The sequence below is a fragment of the Rhagoletis zephyria genome, unplaced genomic scaffold (genome assembly GCF_001687245.7).
Source record: "Rhagoletis zephyria isolate East Lansing unplaced genomic scaffold, Rhagoletis_zephyria_1.1 Rzeph_scaffold_00024, whole genome shotgun sequence".
Lineage (NCBI taxonomy): Eukaryota > Metazoa > Arthropoda > Insecta > Diptera > Tephritidae > Rhagoletis > Rhagoletis zephyria.
In genome coordinates this window covers 523,743-547,579 of record NW_016157108.1, presented here as the reverse complement: position 1 = coordinate 547,579, position 23,837 = coordinate 523,743, and the positions used below count along the sequence as shown (strand labels likewise).

Below are 23,837 nucleotides of genomic sequence, written 5' to 3'. Positions count from 1 at the left end.
CGCCCATTATCCAAAAATTTATAATAGTCTAATTTTTTACTAAGTGGTCATTGCAATAATCGATATTGTGTCAAACAGCTTCAGTAGTCACTGATTTATCGCAGTTTTCGTGTTTCTGTAAATTTCCGTTATATGGCAGGTAGACGTGGTTATTGTCCGATTTCAAAAATTTTCAACAGATTTCTTAGCTAGACCCTGTATTGGTATTGATGAAGCGGCTACTGAGATACAGCATTTCATCATATGTAAGTTGGCGGGGTCACGCCCATTTTCCAAAAATTTCATAACAATATTATTTTTTATCACAATTCTACTCCACATACTAATTTTCAACAATTTGCATCCAATATTTACTGAAATATCGCAGTTTATGCATTTTTCGAAAATACCTTTATATGGGAAGTGGGTGTGGTTACAGTCCGGTTTCATACCGGACCAACCTACCTTGAATAAAGGGCAACCTACATATAAAATTACGTTGAGATATCTCAATTTTTGCTCGAGTAATCGTGTACACGGACAGACGGACGGACGGACAGACAGACATGGCTTAATCGACTTCTCTTTATGTATGATCATTTAAGTATACATTTGTCCATATCTATCTCGATTCGTTTTGGCTGTTACAAACAACCGTTATGCGAACAAAGTTAATATACCCTTGTGCACAAGTGCGCTCTTGTATAAAAATTGCTTCTATATTATTTGAGAATACCATAAAATAAATAACAAATAAATGGGTTTGAAACCGACTTTTTTTTAAAGTGGCGTTTTTATTTTTTCCCTCTGACGTCAGGATTTATTTTAAAGGACTTTGTAACTTCAAATATATAATTAATTCCAAAAATTATTTAAAAAAATGCAATGCAATGGAGAATAAAAATATGGGTACCAAATGAAAAAGGAAATTTCTTTCGAATTAAAAAAAATTAAAATTTTTTGGATTCACGAGGACGAATAGGTAATTTTTTAAGCTGATAAAGTTAGAAGGACGAAATTCGAAGAGTTTATATAAGTCCTTAAAACACTATTTTTTTCAAAAACAAATATTGCGAAATTTCAAGGATAAAATTTTAAAAGGACAATTTCAATACTTACCAGCCCTTCTGCACCAGAAACTTGAATCTGTTTAAATTCTACTGGATTTCATCATTAAGTTTGTTACCCATATTTCTTCTCTAAGCACATTTCACAGAATTTTTTAAATATGTTTTGAATTACTGACGTAAGAGTGAAAAACTAAAAACGCAATTTTAGTATATTTGGCCCAGGTTTAGCGAATATAATGATTTTTGTGTATACAATTTACTATCGCACGGTGTTATATGTAAATATAATGAGCTAGACATATATAAAAAATATAAGCTATTAAATAAAAAAAGAAATATAGCCAATACTGGTAAAGAAAAGGAGTTTCTGTTATTGCCTCAGTGCAAATTACAAATCTCGAAAATCCCGGGACTATCTGCCAAGAATCCCGGTATTTTCGGAACCTAAAAAAGGCGGGATACCGGGATTAATTTTTGGGAAGTACGTATCGATTTTCCAATTAGCTTAACCGGCGGGTACTCTACCACGTCCTTGAAACATCATCATCGATTCTGGTCCTCGAATAACCCTCGACATAAGCTCCCAGCATACTTTTGCAGGCAAGAGGCTGTTCAGAATATACAAATGTACATATAAGAACATTTTACATACATACATACATACGTACATATTTTAGCAACTATACATTTTTTTGTCTTTTTTGCTTAATAACTCACCATTTCAATGGAGTAAGCATGCGAATCGAGTTGGGCAACACACACCAAACTTCGTTCTTTCGAACTGCCTCTATGATACGATCAGCGACATATTGCGGCTCCAACATTGGAAACATGCGCGGTCGTACGCCGGAGAACATGCCGGTATTAATGTAGTATGGACAGATCAAAGTCATTTGAATGCGATCGTAGCCATGTGCTTTTAAATCGGTCAGCAGGCTTTCATGGAAACCGATACAAGCGAATTTCGTGGCACTGTAATCACTGCAGCCGTAGGTGCCCAGCATGCCAGTCACTGATCCTACTGTAACAATGTGGCCAAGGTTATTTTGCATCATATGTGGTAGAAATGCTTTTACAGTCCAATAGTGCGAAATTATATTAATGTTGTAAGTATTCTGTATGACTCGATCGGGAAGATCCCAGAACGGACGACAGCAGACGACACCTGCATTATTGCAAAGGATTTCGACATTACCCACTTCGTTGATGGTCTGTGAGGCTCGTTCATATACTTGCTCGCGATCGGAAATATCAACAACATATCCTTTGCAGGTAAAACCATTCCGGCCGAGTAAATCAACAGTAGTTTTAATGGCTAATGAGTTTAGTATTGTAAAATTTAGGAGAAAGTAAAAAAATATATGCACATACATAAGTACACATAGTATGTGTCGATTTTTTTTCTTCTTACCTTCTTGGTTGATGTCCCAGACTACTACACGAGCATTTAGTTTAGCAAAGTTCAACGCCAACAACCGGCCAACTCCACCTCCACCGCCAGTGATCAATACTACTTGTCCTGAAATCTCCTAGAATTAGAAGAATAAAAAAGGGAAATGCATCAATATTAAATTCAATGGTATTATTTATGTAGTTTCATAAACACAAGTATTTAAAAAATATATGTATTAACCCGTAATTAAGCGCGGGGTAATTTCAAATTGAAAAAAAATGTAGGGGAGAGTTTGAAAGCTCTCGCGCTCGCGCTTGCGCTCTTTTTAGCTTTCTAGCAGTGAACTGCAATAATTTGCCTTTTCAAGTCATTGCTTGACTAACACAAGTTAGAGGATATTAATCGAGATAGAATATGCACTCCTATACGCTACCCAACGGCGCATCGCTGAATGGGGTCCGTCTACAATATGCACTACACAATTCAACAAATAATTGATTACAACACCACTGAACAATGGAAAACTGTGATCAACATTGTAGGCAGTCTTTATAAAATGTAGATTACAATTTAGAAACGAATACTTAATTGTAATGAACGCCCGAAGAGTGTTCTACTAAAATGTCCATTGAAACTTTTTTTTAATATTGATTTTAAACTAATTTTAATCTCGAATGTATTTTTTATTTTGGCTTCAGCGCTACCTAGCGGTTGCATTTTTTGCAAATCTATGTGGTACTATGACCTTCCGCTGGTGGGTATGTGGCAGGATATCAACCCGCGCCTTCGGCGATGTTAATTAACACACTTACCTGTACATAAGCAAACACTTATTAAAATGCAAAGTGGTCATTCTTTATTATAAAAAGGCACCAATATTTATATTAAATTTTTTGAATTTGGTGTCTATATTAATGGGTAACCGATATTTTACAGCGATACTTTAAATAAGTACTATATAGTATATAAGGAGATGACAATCGTTCCCCAAGGTGTATCAGTATGCTATTCATAATACGTGGGTAGTCGCTTAGAATATGATCTGGAGCTGCCTCCACCAGAACACACAACCTGCATCCCGTCTCTACAGAAAGCCCAATATTATTCAAATGGTTCCTTAACTTGCAGTGCCATTTCACGTAGCCTGTAAGAGTTCTAAAACCCTCCCGGCTAAGTTCCATGAGTCTTTCGGAGTTCCTCTTGAAAGCTCTTTGATTGTTTCATTCACTTTGACTTGTCCGGATCCCACAATAGCTTTACGCTATTGTAACGTGGTTCAAAGGTGTTTTACAGCTGTCTACAGGCCTTGATGCCGTTTTAAAAAGTCTGAGGCTTTTAACACTGCCTGACTATCCGACATAATATTTATTTTGGCCCCATTTGTCCTTCTGCGAAGACATTGGCGAACAAAGACTTCCGCCTTAAATATGGTTGGCTATGTGCCCATTGGAAGACTTTTCTGGAATCTTGGTCCATGTAGGCCTGCCCAGTACTGCCGTCGTCCATATTCGACCCACCGGTGTACCACACTTGGTCAGAGCCGCATATGTAACGACGAGTTTTACTACTGTATTAAATAACCAATACGTTAGTTTTGGTGATATTCCTCCACGACATATCATGCAAATTTTTTCCAGAGCTGCCCTAGATACGTCCTCTCCTGAGAACTTAATTTATGTCCCTGCCAAGGTTGGTCTAATCGAGTTGACTTTCCTTCTCTATGTATATAGGACAATGGTGAACTTCACTGGGTTTATTAACAAGGCCTTTTCAGTACACCAGTCTTTAGTGCATATATGTATGTACAATTGTACATCGTGCATACGCTAGTGATCAGCTGATTAATTTAAGTAATATTTCGACCAGTTTTGGATTTTGTTTTTGTCTAATTAATGTTTATATTTTTTTAAAACCTTTTGCACATTAAATAACCAGCACCACTTTTATAAAACATTATAAGCATTAAACCAACAAAAGAAAAATAACCAAAACAGGTCAAAATGTCACTTAAATTAATCAGCTGGCCACATTTGTACATATGAGGAAGTGAGAGAAGTGGCCTAACCCAAAACTATCTATTTTTGTACTACCCACTTAAACTAGTCTCAAATGTTATAAGTTTAAAAATAAAAGTCGCTCATTCCTTAATTTTAAGGTACAGAGCTACATAGCGTACTATCAAATGAAGGAATAAGCGACCTTAATTTTTAAATGTATAATTTTTGATACTATTTTAAGACGTTAAGTACCAAATAAATTTGGTTAGGCCACTTCTGCTCTCATGGCCTTATATGTAGTTTCTCAAAACTGTAGTTCAGTTCAATTTAAATTAACTTGTAGGCACATAAAGTATATATGAATCTTCATATTGTATATTGGAATTGAATTGAGGGTATACGTTTGTACTTTAAAATCGGGTATATTTATGTACATGTTTGCGGTCGTCGTTATACGAACACACGGTGAAATGTGCGTGTAAATAAGGTTGCTAAAATGTTTGGAGATACATATTTGGCAACGCTGCCTATCGAGCTTTTAAATCGCTTAAAATAAATTTCGAATGCATATTTTCGCCAGCCCTGATTATTATAATCTAAAATACATTATTTGAAACCATACTTACTATATTTGATAACAATATAAAACATTAACCATTTAACATAAGTGACAGCTCGATTTGAAACTGCCTTAGCTCAGTAGAATGAGAAGAAAAACGGGAAGAAATGAATCCCCATATGGGGGAAAAATATAAAATTTCACATTTTCTCCTAAACAAAATTTGCTTTTTTATAGAATATTCGTTATGAAAAAAAAAATAAGATAAAATACCTTTTTAAGAAAACAAAGTGTGTATACTGAGAAAAAATAAAAAAACATTCAACTATATTAATGGGCAAAGAAAAGTTAAAGAAGTAACACTGTTTCACGTAAGGCAGTTAATATGGCGGAATTAGAGCGAGAAGTTGCCAACTGATAACACCTTGTATTATTGCATCATGGCTTTCGGCTATGTCTTAGACTTCAATATAACGAATTTTAGTCCGAATCTATACCTTTTACATGGAGCACCATCTACGATGATTTTCTTAGTTGATGATAATTGATTCTTTGATTTATAAGTAGAAAGCTCAGAAAACTTCACGGTTCTAGCTATCTATTGTGCCATTTCAAGGTGACTAGGGGGACATTTTACTCCAGAATGTGATCAATTGTAAATTATAACTATGTCGTCGGAACCTATACAGCAGTGAGTAATATCTTTTAATATAGAACGATAACTAATGTATAACCCCCCATTAAAAAATTTTCCAAACGATTTCTTAGTTCTATGTATCTTTGTTCCAGCGCTTATGCCCTTGTTTTTCTAAAATCAATCTAAGAATTGTTTTTGAACTAATAACTTTTCTTAACTGTACAGAATTATCAACAAATTTACCTTGCACATCACTCCAGTTTAATACAGATTTGTTTTTGTTGCTGTTGTTCTTCCCTGCATAATTTCTTGGTACCGATGATTTTTTGGCTTGCGACACTTTTTCATAAAATAACATTTCTTTGGGCAATTACGACAAATTATTTCCTTCGCTTTGCACTCATTAATGCGACCCGGTTTCCACGAGTCCCCACAATTGTATCAGAAACGATTTACTTCACCGACGATAGTCGAGTCCGATTTGTCTTTTATTATCCAAGACACACTTGTTTGCGTTGGCTGTTTCGTAAGTTTTTCAAGTAGCAATAATGCGCGTTAGTTCGTCATCCCGACCATCCAAGAGTTTGAGCAGTAATTTCTTGTCAAACACACCTACAACAATACGATCACGCAGCATTCGGTCCTCGTAGGAGCTACCACATAAACACTTGAACTCACAGTGCCGTAATCGAATTTCGAATTCATTGAATGATTGGTGTTCTCTTTGCACAATCATGTTGAACTTGTATTACTCCATCGCCACGTTTCGTTGAGGCAAGCAATGATCATCGAATTTTTGCAGAACCTCCTCTAATGTTCGCTGTTGGACAACTTGTTTAACGCGCGCTGGTTCTTGCTCCACACCTTCAACAATGGGCACGTTCAGAAGGCGCAACAGCTCAGTAACTGTTGCGATTGCACCTTCTGAACGCGTCGTTTTGCACTTCTGATCTACTGAACAGTTGCGTGTTAGATGATCGTAATTTTTTTATGATCATTTGAGACAACATGTTGTGTGTTTTGAATTTGACAGCTAATGTATCAATCCGTTCAGAAGGCGCATTATGATCACTGATTTTTTTAGCAACGGTTGCGCTCAACTTCTGCGCCTTCTGAACCTACCCAATCACGGCTGGTATTTGGCGCTCAAACTTGACTTGGCCCAGCAGTGAATCTTGGATTTCATCATTAGGGTATAATGTGTTATATATGTATATTTGTACCCTGTGTGCCTTGCAGCCAAACAAAACGTGCAATTTTTGTTGGATCCTGCTCTTTTGCCTTACCGCTGGCGATTAGGTATACCATGAAGTTGAGCTTCCAATTTGGCCACTCCGTCGCCAAATTTGTGCAATCCAATTCCGCTGGTGTACGCTCACTCATAATTTTTCGGCAATTCTTGATAAAATAGCGAAATATATATTTTGTTCGCCACTTCCGACACCATGTAACACGCTCGACGTGTTAGTAAATAATTGGAACGCAATATATAGTGGATGGCTTGAGATTTTATTTATTACAATACGGTACGTTTAGTTTATTCAGCGATTCCAATTGAAAAGGGAAGACTTGGTATTTTCTTTAGAGATGTGTGATGTGCTAAAATTACCAATTAATTGATACAGGACATTTGTCGCATAATGCCCTGTTTACACATTGATATTAATTGCTCCTTCCTAATGCCCTGCTTACACGTACGATCTTATTACAAACTCCCCCGTGAATCAAGTTGGATGCCTGTAATTTAACGTTATTTGACAAGTATATCCCAATCGCCCCCCTCAAATAAAATCCTGTATCCGCACTGTATGGGAAAGCAATTTTTGTTTGACTAAATTTGGCAGCACAGCTAAACAATTTTGGCTGCACTAGTATACATTTTGGGGGCACTGATGAGTTTTGACAATTAAGCTGAAATTAGTCAAGAACGTAAACCTACTGGTACGATCTGTCTTACCAGAGCGCCATGTAAATGAAGACTCAACACCGCAGAATTTTTCTGTATCGCAGAAATCTGCGGATTTTAGATTTTTCCGTGTCAGCTGATTTCTTCCTTCCATAGATGGTTGCCACTTCGTCAGTTTTGCAGATGGTAATAAAGTTATAAGTTCCTATTCAAAATACGTTTAAAATATTTGAAATTTACTATTGAATAAGATTTTTTTGTTGAAAACTAAGTAGTTTATATCTAGCTACAATCTAGTATTGCACGAAAAATTGTAGTTGAAAAGGTAAGTTTATGAAAAGGCATTGATGAATGGCAACACTGTAGTAAGCAACATTGAGTGCTCCAGTAATCGACTGAATTATGCGTATACAGACTGCGTTTAAATATACGTTCGGCGTTCTTGACTGATTTCAGCTTAAGTAGGGCTGCCAGACATCTCTGTTGCCCAACCCGGACACTTAAGGGTGGGAGGGGGCCTCTCGCTCCCTTCCCTTTCGTTTCGACAAAAATTACATACGGAAAGATGTAGTAAAATCTTATTTTGACACACAACAACAAAAACATAAAGACATGAGATCATGAGATCATTACAACGTACACCAACAAAACAAAAAACTTATCACAACTAAAGCACAGAGAATTTTTCACAATGCATGCACATTTTTTTGTTCTTTATAAAAATACCGCTTATACTAAATACATCAAAAAACATAAAAATACAATTACCAAACTTTGTGCAAAACTCGGAAAATGCAATAAATTTGCATGAAAATTTGCAACTTTCTAATCAGACTTTTTATAAAAAAATTTTGAAAATAAAGTTTTGCAGTACATAAAAATTTAGTTTTTTGGTATTGTTTTTACTGAGAGTTTCTTCCATACAAACTATGTTCGACAATTTTTTTTATATGGTAGACACTGTCAGCAAAAAATAAATAATTGCAAAAAATCAACGAAATTTTCTGGTATCTTCAGACTTGCACTTTAATAATTGGCTCAAAAGCTACATTTTCAAAATTTTTCTAAAAGATCTGATTAGAAAATGTGATCGGATGAAAGAGTCTCCGAGCCAATAATTTTGTACGGAACTGTACTTATAAGTACTCTAGGTTTCATGAAAGAAAAAAGATTTAAGCACAAGATAACATTAAAATATCAGTCATTTCTTTCATTGCTGTGAACTTATTTCAAAACTTCTGGCTTTTGCTTAATATAATTGTAAAACTCTGCGCATGTCATTTTAACGTATTTAGGTACTTATATTAATCATCAACTATTGCTAGTGAAAAACGTGCGAAATTAAAAAAAAAAAAATATGTACGCATATGAAAGAGCATCAACCCAACTCGTAATACATTTAAGTATACAAATTTTAGTATTTAGTACAGAAATATTCAATTGAAATACGCCAATATTAAAATGAAGCGCTATGCACTTAACGGGTGCTTTTTCATAATTAAGTTAAAAAAAAATATATTTAAATTCCATGCTGCCTGTAATGGGATTAGAACCCTGACCCTCTGGAAATTAACAAATTGTGGCAAGCAGCTCCGCGCACTCAGCTACAGCCAGACATATAAATGTGCATTCAGATGTTCAGTTTGATTCAACACCACGCATGCGTGGTATGAAAGTACTATTTTTATTTCCCCCAGTATATTCATAACATTTTTCTTAATATTACAACACGTTATTTCTCTTTCATTTAAATTTTGTGCAATCAAATCGAAAACCGGGACACTTAAATGAAACCCGGGACATTTTAAGGTAGGACCGGGACGCCGGGACAAATAGCTCAAAACCGGGTCATGTCCGGGAAAACCGGGACGTCTGGCAGCCCTAAGCTGAAGCCTTTTCCCGTACTACGGGTAGAGTTGCCGCCTTGGTAGTTTTCTTTACCAAAATTGGTATTTTTTTTATTTTTTTTTCGCAAATTTGTTAATTTGGTAATTTATTTTTCAATTTTGTAACTTTTTAAATTCGGACGTACATATATCATAAGGCAAAACAAGTTGTGATTCTACATTAGGAAGGGGGCGGTAAGCTTTTCCTTTTATAAAAATACAGGTAGTCCTGAAAGTTTCGCAAGGCAAAAAGTTCTTCGGCGTTCCTTGCTTACTAGAATTGTGTGATGTCTAACAAACTGCTATTGCTATATCTACCGTGTCCTTTCCAGAAGGTTGTGGCTGGTCCTACCTTTCCTTGTCAGTTCCTCAGCTTTGCAATTGCCATCAATACTCCGCCATAACCCGGCAACCATATGAGTAGAATTCTATGTAAATATGTACGTTCAAAAAGCTACTGAATTCAGTAACCCATCCGACCAAGAAACGTATGTTAGTGGATGCTACTAGTTTTACGATAGTTTCTCTTACCCTCAAGCTCCGCCTCACCTAAGAGTCTCGTATTTCAAACGGAAGTTTGTATTTTTGCTTTTATACCCGTTGAAGGCATCGATCATGTATTTTGATTTATAATTTTTCACTAACCTTTCTCGGACAAAATATTCAAAAAAAAAAATATATAGAAAAGTCATCGCTTTAATAAAAAATTTTTAAGAATATTTCAAAACATTCAAAGTAAGTAAAAGTAATTTGAGCATAAATACTAAACACTAAACAATTAATCAAATTGAATAATTTAAGGAACCATGTAATAATTTGGAGTAAGTATTGAAACTCCTTTGCTGGATAAATATATTAAACTAAAAAAATAACTATCCTTATCAAATAGCACAATTCAAAAATCCCGTAGTATCAGGACGGAGTTTGCAAAATCTATGAATATCAAGAAAAAAAACAAAGGATGGATGTTCAACAACAAGTAATTTTTAAGCAAAAAATACCAGCACTTCAATGCTCATACAAAAATTTAGGATTACTGTTAATGTCTTCATGACACCATGATTAGTATGGAACCACACTTGAGGTACCGCCTTTCCTATAAAAAAACTATAATCGAAAACGATTCACGTGGTCCAAAGTTACCCGGTAATATATGTACATAAAATAAAATAAAATATTCCGAAGAATTGATAAACTTCCTCTTTTTTGAAGTCAGTTAATAAAAAATTTTATTGCATATTTTCATATTAAAACTCTTAACTTATGTACACTTATTATTTTAGTTACTATAACATTTACCTAAATCACATCTAAATACGTTTATATAAACTTAATTTTTGTTTTAAAACACGAGAAAATTTAACTACTGTAATCTTTTTATACCCGAGCGCACTTGTGCACAAGGGTATATTAATTTTGTTCACATAACGGTTGTTTGTAACAGCCAAAACGAATCGAGATAGATATAGACAAATGTATACATAAATGCTCAGAATGAATAGAGAAATCGATTAAGCCATGTCTGTCTGTCCGTCCGTCTGTCCGTCTGTCCGTCCGTCCGTGTACACGATAACTCCAGCAAAAATAGAGATATCTCAACAAAATCTGGTATGTAGGTTTCCGTTAATCCAAGGTAGGTTGGCATTGAAAATGGGCGAAATCCGACTGTAACCACGCCCACTTCCCATATAACGGTAATTTCCAGAAATACGAAAACTGCGATATTTTAGTAACTACTGAAGATAATTCACTCGAAATATATATTTACAATAATTTTCAGACGAAAAATAAGAATATTATAAATTTTTGCAAAATGGGCGTAGCCACGCCCACTTATGGTTATATGTGTATATCTTGGTATCCGCTGCATCAATTTATTCCAAACTTGGCACAGTTGTTGGCCATGATACAGCATACTAAATGGCCGAAATTTTAAAAACTCGGACAATAACCACGCCCATATAACGGTAATTTAGAGAAATACAAAATCTTCGATAAATNATATATATATCGGTAACCGTTCTACTAATTTGTACCAAACTCGATGGTTATTGTGCTTGCCACATAAAAGCAAAACATTGGAAATTATTGAAATCGGACTAAAATTACGGCCGCTTTTCATATAACGGTAAATTTCAGAAATGCTTGAAACTGTAATATTTCGAAATTTAAGGACGCTAATTTACTCAAAATTGATACACCCCGGCTTACCACCTAGCGGTAGCTTTCAGAAAGGTGAAAAAACATATATTTAATACTTGCGCCGGGTATTTAATGTTCGGCTCCACCCGAACTTAGACTTTCTTACTTGTTTTTGTTAAATATGGGAATAAATTGGAATGGAACAGCTGTAATATCGTAAACTTGTCATTTTAATGTTTGTTTACGATTCTTCTATCGATGCATTCTCGATGGGTAAATGCAAAACATACGATTATGAGCCACAAGATCGTACCATGTTCTTAAAACAACGCGCTGTTGTGACTTTTAGCATTCATAAGCAGATATAAAAATTATAGCTGAATGAAGCTCTGGTTGCCTGAAAAGCTTGGTGTCTTCGGATATACATATGTACAGACATATCTTTGTACAGTTCTGAACATAAAATAAGTTTCGTAATTTTTTGTTGAATTCGGTAACTTTTTCTGGTGATTTTGGTAAAAAATAAAAAAAATCTTGTGGCAACACTGACCACAGGATTTAATCAGATATAATCTGAAATTGTTCCGGACACACATTTTCTACGGGTATTGAAGAAGATGGAATGACCAACTGTGTTAGTTTTTGAAGTGAACCTTCTTAAGCGGCGGTTGGTTGGTTGGGAGTAAATTGGCAAATTCAACAGGAAATGCACACGGAAATAGTGCAACGGAAATTGCACACGGAAATAGTACAACGGAAGTTGCACACGGAAATGGTTGGGACGGGATCAAGTGCTTCTTAAATGTATGCAAATGGTATTCATTTAACAAAAACTTGCTAATAAAAGGTTAAAGAATAACACTTAGAAAAAGACCAATACAAGAATGAAAGTAATGGCGAGTGCGTACATAGATAAAAAAAAGCATAAAGGCAAAGGTTAAAAAAAAAAAAAACAAAGATGCGTCAAGATAAAGGCAAATTCATGGTCGGATTAGGCCGGATTCAGTTTTTATGAAATTATTAAACCCTTTCTGACCGGGTACCCACAATCGTGAGTGTAATGCCGATTTCGTTTCTACCGAAAAATGCAACATTCTCTTTGCCCTCTACGCACAAACACTAAGAAGAGGACAATGAGAAGGCAACATTTTTTGTAGAAACTTGGAAAATTATTATTGGATTTGCGTTCGCGTACTTTTTTGGATATTTTTTCTATGAGAGCGAATTCTCATAAATTAAGTTACTGGCGAGTTGCTGGCAAGTTACTGTATAATTTGAAAACACACACAACTAAAGAATTGCCAAGTCGGCGAAGCCCTATCTTTTGGTCGTATTACCGGCTTCCGGTGTCTACCGGAAGTGGATTAAACATACAGGAAGTCCATTCTTTTAAATGGGGCATACATGTTTTTACAACAGAATCGGATTCTGAGGGTAAAAATACGTAACTTTTGTTTGCTACTTTTTTCTGGAATGGACTTCCGGTCTGTTTAACTCACATCCGGCTAATACATTGTGAAATTTCAATTCGGCCTCTGCAAAAAAAATTTAATAAAATAAAATCAAAGATTAGTTATTTTTTAGCGACTTAAGCAACCGTATTTAAAAATATGTTCAAAATAAAGCTTTTCTAAACTTCTCTTGTTTGACACCCATATTCTAGGATCCCAGCTGACTTCTTATTTTAATTTATTTTAAATTTCTAGACACGTGGCAACCCTCTTCAAATTTTGTTAGGAATTAAGTTTTCGAAACTCTCTCGTTTGGCATCCATATTAAAAAAATGCATTAATTTGTTACTTAAATTGATTTTGAATTTATTTATAAACAGGCGGCATCCTTCCTCTAACGAAAAACCCCTATATAGACCAAGTGCAGAAGAACCTGGCTACCCTCGGGATGAACAACTGGCGCAACTTCGCACAGGAAGGAGGCAATTGGAGAATTTGTTTGGTATTGGTCCAAACCGACGGACGGTTCTAGTGCCAAAAAATAAGAAGAAAAAGGAGATATTGGTCTTAATAATCACTTAATTATCCGTGAAACTAATTCACTACTATCAAATATGTATGTAAAACTGCAACAAATCACAATAGCGGCTACATGTGTATGTATGTACGTTTACATATTTATGTGAATTTGATTTGCAAAGCGATACTCAAGTTGAAGGCGCTCATTTAAAAATTTAATAAAATTACTCAAAGCGCTATGTGTACCTGACACGCATGATCAATAAGCAAATAAGCAATACTCACGTGAGTATTCACAAATGTATACTATATACGTACACACGAAGGTACGTAGGCACCTACATACATACTTGTGAAGGTGGGGACGCATACAATTTGGCAACATTAAGTATGTATTTGTTTTTTTTCCATCGTCATATCACCAAATCGCATAGATGTAGGCGTTCTGAAACGTCAATCAAGATGCCACTGCTGAGTTGTATTTGACTTAGAAAGAGTGGGCGCTGGGTTTTGAAAGGTACTTCTGCGGATGCTCATTTAATTTTCAAGTTTGCCTTTTTTGCGATTCCAAATGATTCGCTATTCGGGCTAGGTTGCAGTGCTGCTCTTTGAAAGGCCCTCCTAATACATAAATACAAATCGCTCATTTACTTCAATAGTATCATGACTAGAGCCCGATCGAATGTATATTTTTGGCCGAAGCCGAACCGAACGTTCGGTTTTGATCCAATAATCGGCCGATTACCGAAGCCGATGATTTACTTAAGCATTTTTCAAAGAATAAGCCTTGCTTGCACCTTGCCTTTTTAAGCGTAAATAAAATCAAATAAAACACCTCTTTGAGGTAAAATTTTCGAGTGACGAAAGCTGAACTAGAAACAAAGAACTTTTGCAACGATTCGTATGAATAAAAAAGATTTTCCGTACGTTTTAAAGGCAGTTAAAAAATGCGTATAATTTTCGTCACGAAATTGATATCATAAATTTTGTGTTTATAGTTCAGCTTTCGTCACTCGAAAATTTTACCTCAAAGAGGTGTTTTATTTGATATCAATTATTTTGGGATAGCAAATTTAAAATCGACGAAAATGCAAACAATAAACTAAATGTTTTATTTTTCTCAAATAAATTGCCAACAATATTATCTAAATCTAAATTATGTATTCAAGACGATGTGTCCATTGAAACATATAATTTTTCGAATACGGAATAAAGCGAAAAAGGATGATCATATCCTTTGTATTCGAAAAAATAAAAAAATAAAAAAAATATGAGAAATGATAAAAGCTTATCAACTTGGTACCAACTTTGGATACAATAAACAACTGTATTCGTCTGATAGTCTCGTGGTTTATTTTTGTTAAGATTTCTACCGGGTGTGGGGCGCACACATGTGCGTTTTTTGAGAAGTTTTACTTCTATCACGTGTACGGTGTTGCACTCGTGCTATTAACCTAATGCTTTTTTCTCAAGTAGTTTTGCTCAGTGGCAATTTATACATATGTATGTAAGTAGTAGCGGCACATTGGGTGAACTAAATGCATTCATACATACATACATATTTATGTACAACTGCCCAGTTGAAACTCTCAGTGTGTTAGTTGCGCTCTGTTGAGAAGTAAATGCACAAATTCTCACTTGTTGTACAATACGAAAATAGCTCAGCGGGAAGACCTCCGACTCTAATATCGTTGGTCACCAGTTCAAATCGCGGTGGAGGCAGTTGTGATTTTCCGATTTAAGAAACTAAAATTGTTGAGTGCCGCTTAAAAATTGAAGAGAAAAAGTGATCAAATAATATAAACAAACTAAAAAAAAAATAAATAAAAATTTAATAGAATGCAATCTGTAAAAGAACAGAAAAAACGAAAAAATATCAAAAAATCGAATAATCAGAATTTGTTTTTTTAACAAAAAACTTATTGTCGCAGATCTGTCTAAATTGGAACCAATTTAGAATAGAAAAATAATCTAATAATCGAGTTTAAAATTTTTTCTCTTAGAAAAACTTGCTGACCCAGAACTGTCCAAAATGGAACTAGTTTAGAACTAGTTCGAACGTTCTGCAGAGGGGGGCAATTTCCACTTCGTAGGACATCGCCTTGTAAAAAGAAACAGTTGAAAGCATTGCGTTGGGAGAGATCGAGAAACAGTACCGCCTCTTAAAGAGCTAGTTCTGCGCTAGTCCTGAACTAGCGCGATTTACTGCAGTGGCGTCTTCACAGGTTGGTTAAGTGCGGGTGTAGCATAGTTAATACTGTGTACATACCTGCAATTAAAATGGGGAAAAATGTTACAATTTCAGCATGTGAAAATAACTCTAAAATACACATAAATTGTGGCTTCCAAGACATGTACGCAGTGATTAGCACAGCTGCATTCTTCAACTTGTCAACTAGCGGGAAATTCCCCGATTTGCAGGGAATTTCGGTTTAAGTGGCAACCGGGGAATGGGAAATTTTTTTCGGGGAACTGGGTATGTTATTTTTATATCTTAAAGTAACCAAATTAGACGGATATGTTAATTTTTAACCATTTGACCCTTTTTAGAGCGACATTTTCTCAATTTGAATCGCCATATCTCCATAACAAGAGTTTTCCCAGATATAAGCCAAACATTTACCAAAGGAAAACTAAGGTTCTGGGCTAGACTTGTAGAAACTTAGAATAAAATCGACTGACCAGTTTTTGAGAAAATGCCCGAAATCTCTATTTTCATCAGCCCGATTTTTAGTTTTCAGGCGTTAACGTTATGACGTATTAATATTTTATAAACACAAAAAACAGCGTTAGATAGCTTGTTTGCAAACCTTTCTACTGATATCCACATGAACGACATGGACTAAGTAGTGCGGCCTCAGTAGTAGTTTAAAAAATTGCCTTTTTTCGAATTTCAGACAGCAGCCCCGCCCACAAAGGCATACGAATCAAAACATCCTGGAACAAAACCTTCTTATTTTTTTTTTTACTTTAATTCCTGTAAGTTTGGAAAAAATTAAATGAAGGTACGTACAGACGCCACATACATACATACCAAAGCATCTCGTAGTGGAGACACGAACCAAAACACATTTACCTCTATATCTTTCCAACTAGTAGCCGGAGCGTAATATATAAGGTATCGTTTGAAAGGTATTGGCCTATAGAATAACACTAAATATGTTGGCTGTACCCACATGCCCCCTTAAACCGGCAAAAGCCAAAAAACGTTTTTTGTTTCGCAACACTTTAGCCTAATTTTTAAGAATCCGGTTAATCGTTTATGAAGCTTGAATACATTTTCTGGACACACTCTGCAAGACCTTTCCAACGATTGGGCGTCTGGATAAAAACTTCCAAATCTCGTGTATATATAAGCGAGTCATTTCAGCATGATACTGCGGCTGCTTTCGTCACTCGCGCGCACTGCCGTGCGCTGTGATGGCGAATCTGACATTAAATGTCTTGAAGTTTATATACTAAAATTATGTGATAATTTAAATTATTATGTGGACGAAATGTCGGCCGCTGTGGTATAGTCGTAAGCAGTGCGCGCTTCCACTCCACAATGCCTGGGTTCAAACCCTGGTCAAAGCAACATCGCAAAAATATAGAAAAAAAGGTTTTTTCTTAACAGCGGTCGTCCCTCGGCAGGCAATGGCAAACCTCCGAGTGTATTTCTGCCATGAAAAACAGCTTCTCATAAAAATACAATCGCCGTTCGGAGTCGGCGTAAAACTGTAGGTCCGTCCGACGGAAGACTTTCGCTGTATGTACGGACGCAAGCCCACGCCCATTGCCCTGAGCTAAGCTGTAGCGTAGCAAGGTATGCAGAACCGCCGAAGTGCATGCACCTACCCTCTATCCTTTGATCTTTCAAGCAGCCCTTTAGGAGAAAGTCGTTACATGCTTTGTTGAACTTGACCAGCCAAATAAGAAGAAGAATACGATTCTAGGATAATGCAAACAATAGTGGAATTCGCGCTTCTGTGTATTCGCTGTATCCTGCGTAAGTGCAATTGGTTGAGCGTGTGGTTGTTGTTGCATGGGTATTTGATGTAACGCTAGCAACAACAAATCACACGCTCATGCAGTTACAATTACACAACATACAACGAATACACAGAAGAGCGAATTACCCTAATATATTTCCGAAATAGTATTGTGAATGAAATTGTATCAAAAAAGTGCACTTGTACCAAAAATGCCAACACTCACCTCGTTTCTGACATGTATGTATGTATGTACGAGGATTTTCTTGCTTGGCTCTACATACCACAAACATTTGCCATTTATAGTTGTTGCAACTTGTACAGCGATACTGATGTCGCTTGTTCAACGTTGTGTAAAGTGTGGCCTGATGGATGGCGATAGTTTCTTAAATGTCGATGAAGAAACTGCATACGGGCATTTCCAGCATGTCGAATGCACCCATCGTACATATTCAAACTGAAACGTTATCTGTAACCATGATTCAATAATAAAATGTGTGCACAGAAAACAGTTTTCTCGTTCGCTCTTGAGAAAATCGGCTCCCATAGCAAGGCACTGTGTGTGGGTGCATGTGGGTACAACCTTTTGTAAGGGAGTGTCATAGCTCTAATGTCACTAGTGAGCAAACCTTTAATTACACTGGATCACAGACGCCACTATCTAATCGCTCGCTGATTCCGAAAATTGAGTAAATTTTTTTTATATGGATACGTTTTTGAGATATTTGCAATTTACAGCTATTCAGCTTAAAAAAATTATAGTTTAAACAACTAAAACGTCCCTATTATAAGCCGTCATCGATTCGCCACTTCGCTGCTTGCTATGTTTGAGTTCCGGTCGCTTAACGAAAAATTTTGCATGTGAAAGCAACAACAAAGTTAGCTAGCACGGATAGACGATAGCGAGTTTGGTTGTACCTCTTTGTGTTCGTTCGTTTCGCTACTCGCTAACTGTTGGCGAATCGATGACGGCTATAATTGCCATTCGACTGTCATCAGGTACACTGAGGGAAAAAAATATTAAAATCAAATAGAAACGTAATTGATCTTATTATAAACGTCAACGAAAGTACTGTATATTGGTAAATATTCAATTCAATTACGCGCATTTTAAAATGACCGCGTTCGTACTGAAAAAGCATCCGTGAAGTGAATAATCAAGAGAAAAACTAAAAAAAAAAAATTAAGTTGCATGTTGCCTGCAGTGGAGTTCGAACCCGACCATCTCCGGATATCAACAACTTGTGGCAAGCATCTTTGCGCACTCAGCTACACCCAGCCATATAAATCTGCTTTCAAATGTTGAATATCCATCAACACCACAGCACGCGATTTGTACGGATAAACATGTGCTATGTATGTATGTGTGTGTTGTCACCGCGCTCTCAGAGCGGCGCTCTGCATGCTTGGGGTGCATATGTACTCTTACATGTACATACTCAGATGTGAACAGTCAAATACGTGCGTAATAAATTTTGTATGAAAATATTATTTTTAAATACGAACATTTTGAAACGATAATCAAATATAAAGTATTCATTTTTACTATGCATTATTTCCCTCAGTGTATGTAACTTGAGAATAGGAATCGCTGCATCTTTTAGGCGCATCAATATTACATAGTTACATCCCGAGTTAATAAAAGGAAGGTAATAATAATAATAAAAAGAGTGGTTGCACTTAATCACGTACATCTTACGAACCAATCAAGCAAATAAAATTGTCCATAAACCGTATATGCATCACTTTTCGATAGCCCTGATAGTTTCTGAGAAATTACTGAGAAATTATATTATTATTTTTATTTTTATTTTTAATGAAAAAATGGGGAAAACTTTAACAGGGAAAAAGTAAAAAAATAACAGTTTCTGGGTAAATTTTTGTTATTTATGTTAAGGCCTGATCCCTTAGAAAAAAACTATGCCCTCAATAAAGAAAATCGATGGATAAATAAGAAAGTAATGAAATGAAAATGCGCAAGGATTTTTTGTATGAAATATGAGCAGAAAAGAGAGTTACTCATACGCATCGAAAGCAAGAGGCGTCAGAAATGATTAATTAATTTCTCAGAAACTGTCAGGGCTATCGAAAAGTGATGAACATACGGTTTATTTAGGATTTTATTAGATTTAATTTGCCGTATCTTGTGTTACGATTATTCATTTGGTTCGTAAGATGTACGTGATTAAGTGGAACCACTCTTTTTTTAAGCTGAGTAACGCATTAGTTGACTTTTGTCAAAAGGTATGCGTATGCCATCCAGTATTTTCAAAAATGCGGATGAGCAGCTGTGCTTAGCTCTAAATCCTGACTAAAACAATGAAAGTAAATTATATTTAAGAAAATGTGCACGGATTTGCTCCGCTAACAAGCTTTCAGATACTTTAGACAGAGCTGGCAAAATATGTACTTATGGGTATAAAATTCCCCGGAGAGCTTGGTACTTTTCTTTTGGGATGAGGTCTAACCATGGCTACTTTCCACGCATGAGGAAAGCAAAAAGTCGTTGTGAAGTGATTAATTACATGCATAATGGTACTTATTATAAATGGAAAAATGATTTTAATAAACTTAATAGGAATTCCGTCTGCTCCAGTTGCATTGGTCCCAGTTCTAGAAACACATCGTATTATATCATACTCTGACACAGCCGTGAACTAAAATTTACTACCCGAATAACAAGAATGGCACAACATTAACAGGTTTTAAGCTACATATAGGACTTTGAACAAAGGCATCATTAAGAATATCTGCACTCAGAGTACACTCTGGTGCAACTTTACCACATACACGTAGACTTTTTAGATTTCGCCACAAGGCACCTGGCGGAAGTACAGGATCAAGACATGACGAAAAGAACTTACATTTCTCCACTTTAACAATCCTGGTAGCCAAGTTCCTTCCTACCTTTTAAGATTCCCAGTCCGCATCACACCTTTTCCTCCTCCAATGGCTGTATGCTTTATTACGCGCTTTAATTGCAGCCCTAACCTTATTGTTGTACCATGGGCATGATGTGGATTTAACTTTACGATTACGGACAGGAGTATGTTTTTTGAAAGCATCAGCTATTTTATTATTAAGAAAATCTAGCTTCTCATTTACAGTTGATAGACCACAGCATTCACACCAATTAACACAGGACGGATCAGAAAATAGAGCATTGCTGTCAAGCGAGCGGTAGTCTCTAAATTTGTATGCAGTTCATACGCTCGAGCGGTCAAATTTAAGGTCCAATGTGCACAAAATAAGGTCATGATCTGATAAAAACGATATTTGTCCAAAGTTTAACACAATTGCACTGTCAGAAATAGAATAGAAATTAATTGGATAGTGGCATAAATAGAACTTTTTTTGCTGTAAACCAGTTTTATTGAATCATGATCTGTAAAGTTTTTTTAATTTTTTTTATTTTGACAATAGGCTTAAATCGTATGTAAATATTAATTGGAGCTTAAGTTGATTTTGGGTAATTTCTCGTTTTCAAGATTTTAACGAGTCAATGCATAATGCAATAGAAATATCCAAGTGAGAAAAGTTGCGCTAAATATATAATTGGTTTACATAATTTTTTTTTACATGAAATTAGCTAAACAGTTGAATTTTATTAACTTTTAATATTTTGTTGCGGTAGATCTTCTCGTGGAACCCACTTGGGCAATAGTATAGTGTATAATAAGTGTGTATGCGTTTTAACTGACTCGTTTACATGATATTTTAAAAGTAGTGCAAAAAATATGTCAAACAGTAGAAAACAAAGAACGGCGACATACACCCTTTTAGTTGGGTTGACTTTTTGATGATTTAAAATTAAAAAATTTGGTTGGATAGCAAATGCAAATAAAATATTAAAGCTAAAGTAATAAATGTTTAGCATTAAAGAAATTTACTTTATAATATTTAGAAAAGCCTACAAATCTGAAACTTAAAAAAAAAACAATGCTCATTAAAGTTTATGGTATTTCCTTTTACGGCTATGCTAATTTCGTACATATTGTAAATACATACATCTTTTAACTATGAAAAAGCTTATATGTAAATGTTTGCTTTGATTGTTTACTTCTGCGTCTCATTACAGCTAGCCCAAGCGAATAAGCGAGTAAACAAAACAAACTTTTAAGGTGTTTGCGCCGACATGTATTAAACAAATACATACATACTTATGTATACATGCATTTAAACTTATGGTAAAAATTTCGAATTTCAATATTTTATCATTAAATACGGAAACAAAGTAATTCTATTGTTTATTTCTTTGCATGTGCAATGTCATCGTAGAAAACGAGGTTTAGTTTTTTCTTTTTGATATGTGTAATATGTAAACCAGTTTTCAATTTTCTACGGTAACAAATACTGGGTGCACAATGACCTTGAAATGCGCTACTGGATCGTTGTGAAACTGGCAAAAATATTGGTGATTTTTATAAAATGTAACTGTTGCCATGGCAACTGAAGCTTGTTATATTTTGTTAGCTAATTTAAATTTGAAATGTTCTTAGGTTGCCTAACTAATTGTTTGGTTAATATATGTAGAAAATATTTCTAGAGTAATATAAACATTTCATAAACATTTTGGAAAGTGCCCCAAACCCTACCTCGGAAAATTGTTTTTTGAACAATCTAATGTACATATATTCGTGCTTATTTACTGTTGTCCATTTATGATTTGATTGTGATGGAACTGCATACATATGCACACACATAAGTACATGCATATGTATTAGTATAATCAAACACATATTTAATATATATAAATGTACTTATTAAATTTACACACTTATCAAACCATACACATAGAAATTTGCCACTTATGCCGGCACTTTTTGAATATTAATTGACTTCAAGAAATACTAGGGTGATTGGCTCGGGTTTTCAACGGTTTGTTTTGGATATCAATAGGCGGTTTTTTTTTTTAATCTTGATTATTTCAAATATTGAATAAACCAGACTTTTTTAGAACAAACCGTTTTTTTTTTAATTTCATACAAATCTTAACCTCTCTATAAAGGTTTTGATTTTTTGCAAGATTTCAAGATTTTCAATTTAAGGGAGACCCCTAAATAGTTCTAAAATTATGTCCTAGGTTATTTGGGGATGAACAGTATATCACATTTGATGCCATTAAATGAATATTTGGCGCTTAAACGTTATCTACTTGTTTGGCCGAGCTTTTCCACCAATTCGTGTTCTGCTCCTTGATGTTGTGACACAAATAGAGAGATCTACCCTTTTACTCCACCTCCGAAGAAGCTTTTTTATAGCAGAAGTACACTCGGAGGTTTGTCTGCCGCTGTTTGAAGACGACTTTTTTTGATGTTGCTGGGACCATAAAGTTAGTTAGTTTTTGGTCATGACACAGCATGAAAAATGAGTAAAATAAAAGCGGTTTATTTGGATTTTTCTTAATTTTAAAATGGGGAAACGGTTTTTTTTCAAATTGTAATTCTTCGAAGAACTCGAAAACCGGTTTTCGAAGAAAGGCGAATAATCGAACACCCTAGTGCATATGAACATTAGTGTACTCAATGCTTGACATAAAGACACTCTTATCATATGCATAATGTTCTGTTTTTGCATTTCAGCGACAATATGAGTTAGGGCCTTTCTATTATAATATAACGATATGTAACTTAAATCCGAGTCAGTCGAGAAATCCGATCAATTACACTCTTGGTATTGTGGTTGTACTTCCAGAACAATTTCGTGCTAATTGAAATATTTTTCTGATATGAAATTGGCCATTTCTTACAGATTTTGTCGCTGAACTCATATTTGAAAAATATGCACAGCATTTTAAAATACATCTCTTGTCCTTCCACAGGCCGCACATGTGCTTTTTGAACACGGCACGCGAATTAATCGTAGCGCTTTCGACAAAAGCATCATTTTGATACGAAACAAAATGGTTTTGAAAGCTAAAGTAAATCCCTTTCAATTGTGGCCACAGGGCTACAATTTCCTATTGACATTAAAAAATTGGTCAAAAGTAGAGTTCTTCGAAAAAAATATATGCAAAATACACGGGATTTATTAAAAAACAAGTAAGAAATTCTAAGTTCGGGCGGAGCCGAACATTAAATACCCGGCGCAACTATTAAATATATGTTTTTTCACCTTTCCGAAACCTTCCGCTAGATGGCAAGCCGGGGTGTATCAATTTTGAGTAAATTAGCGTCCTTCAATTTCGAAATATTGAGTTTTCAAGCATTTCTGAAATTTACCGTTATATGAGAAGCGGCCGTTATTTTAGTCCGATTTCAATAATTTTCAACGTTTTGCTTATATGTGGCAAGCACAATAACCACACCGAGTTTGGTACAAATTGGT

General features: G+C 35.3%; 1 protein-coding gene across 1 annotated transcript in view; it reads right to left on the bottom strand.

The window, feature by feature from the left end:
• Positions 1-1,409: 1,409 nt before the first annotated feature.
• LOC108362792 (short-chain dehydrogenase/reductase family 16C member 6) overlaps positions 1,410-23,837 on the bottom strand; it is a 34,555-nt gene continuing 12,127 nt past the window's right edge. The window contains exons 2-4 of the mRNA XM_017615936.1: positions 2,461-2,578; positions 1,767-2,364; positions 1,410-1,657 (exon numbers count right to left, since the gene is read on the bottom strand). Coding sequence (XP_017471425.1) covers positions 1,555-1,657; positions 1,767-2,364; positions 2,461-2,578 — 819 coding nt within the window. The 3' untranslated portion in view covers positions 1,410-1,554. The remainder of the gene's footprint in view (positions 1,658-1,766; positions 2,365-2,460; positions 2,579-23,837) is intronic.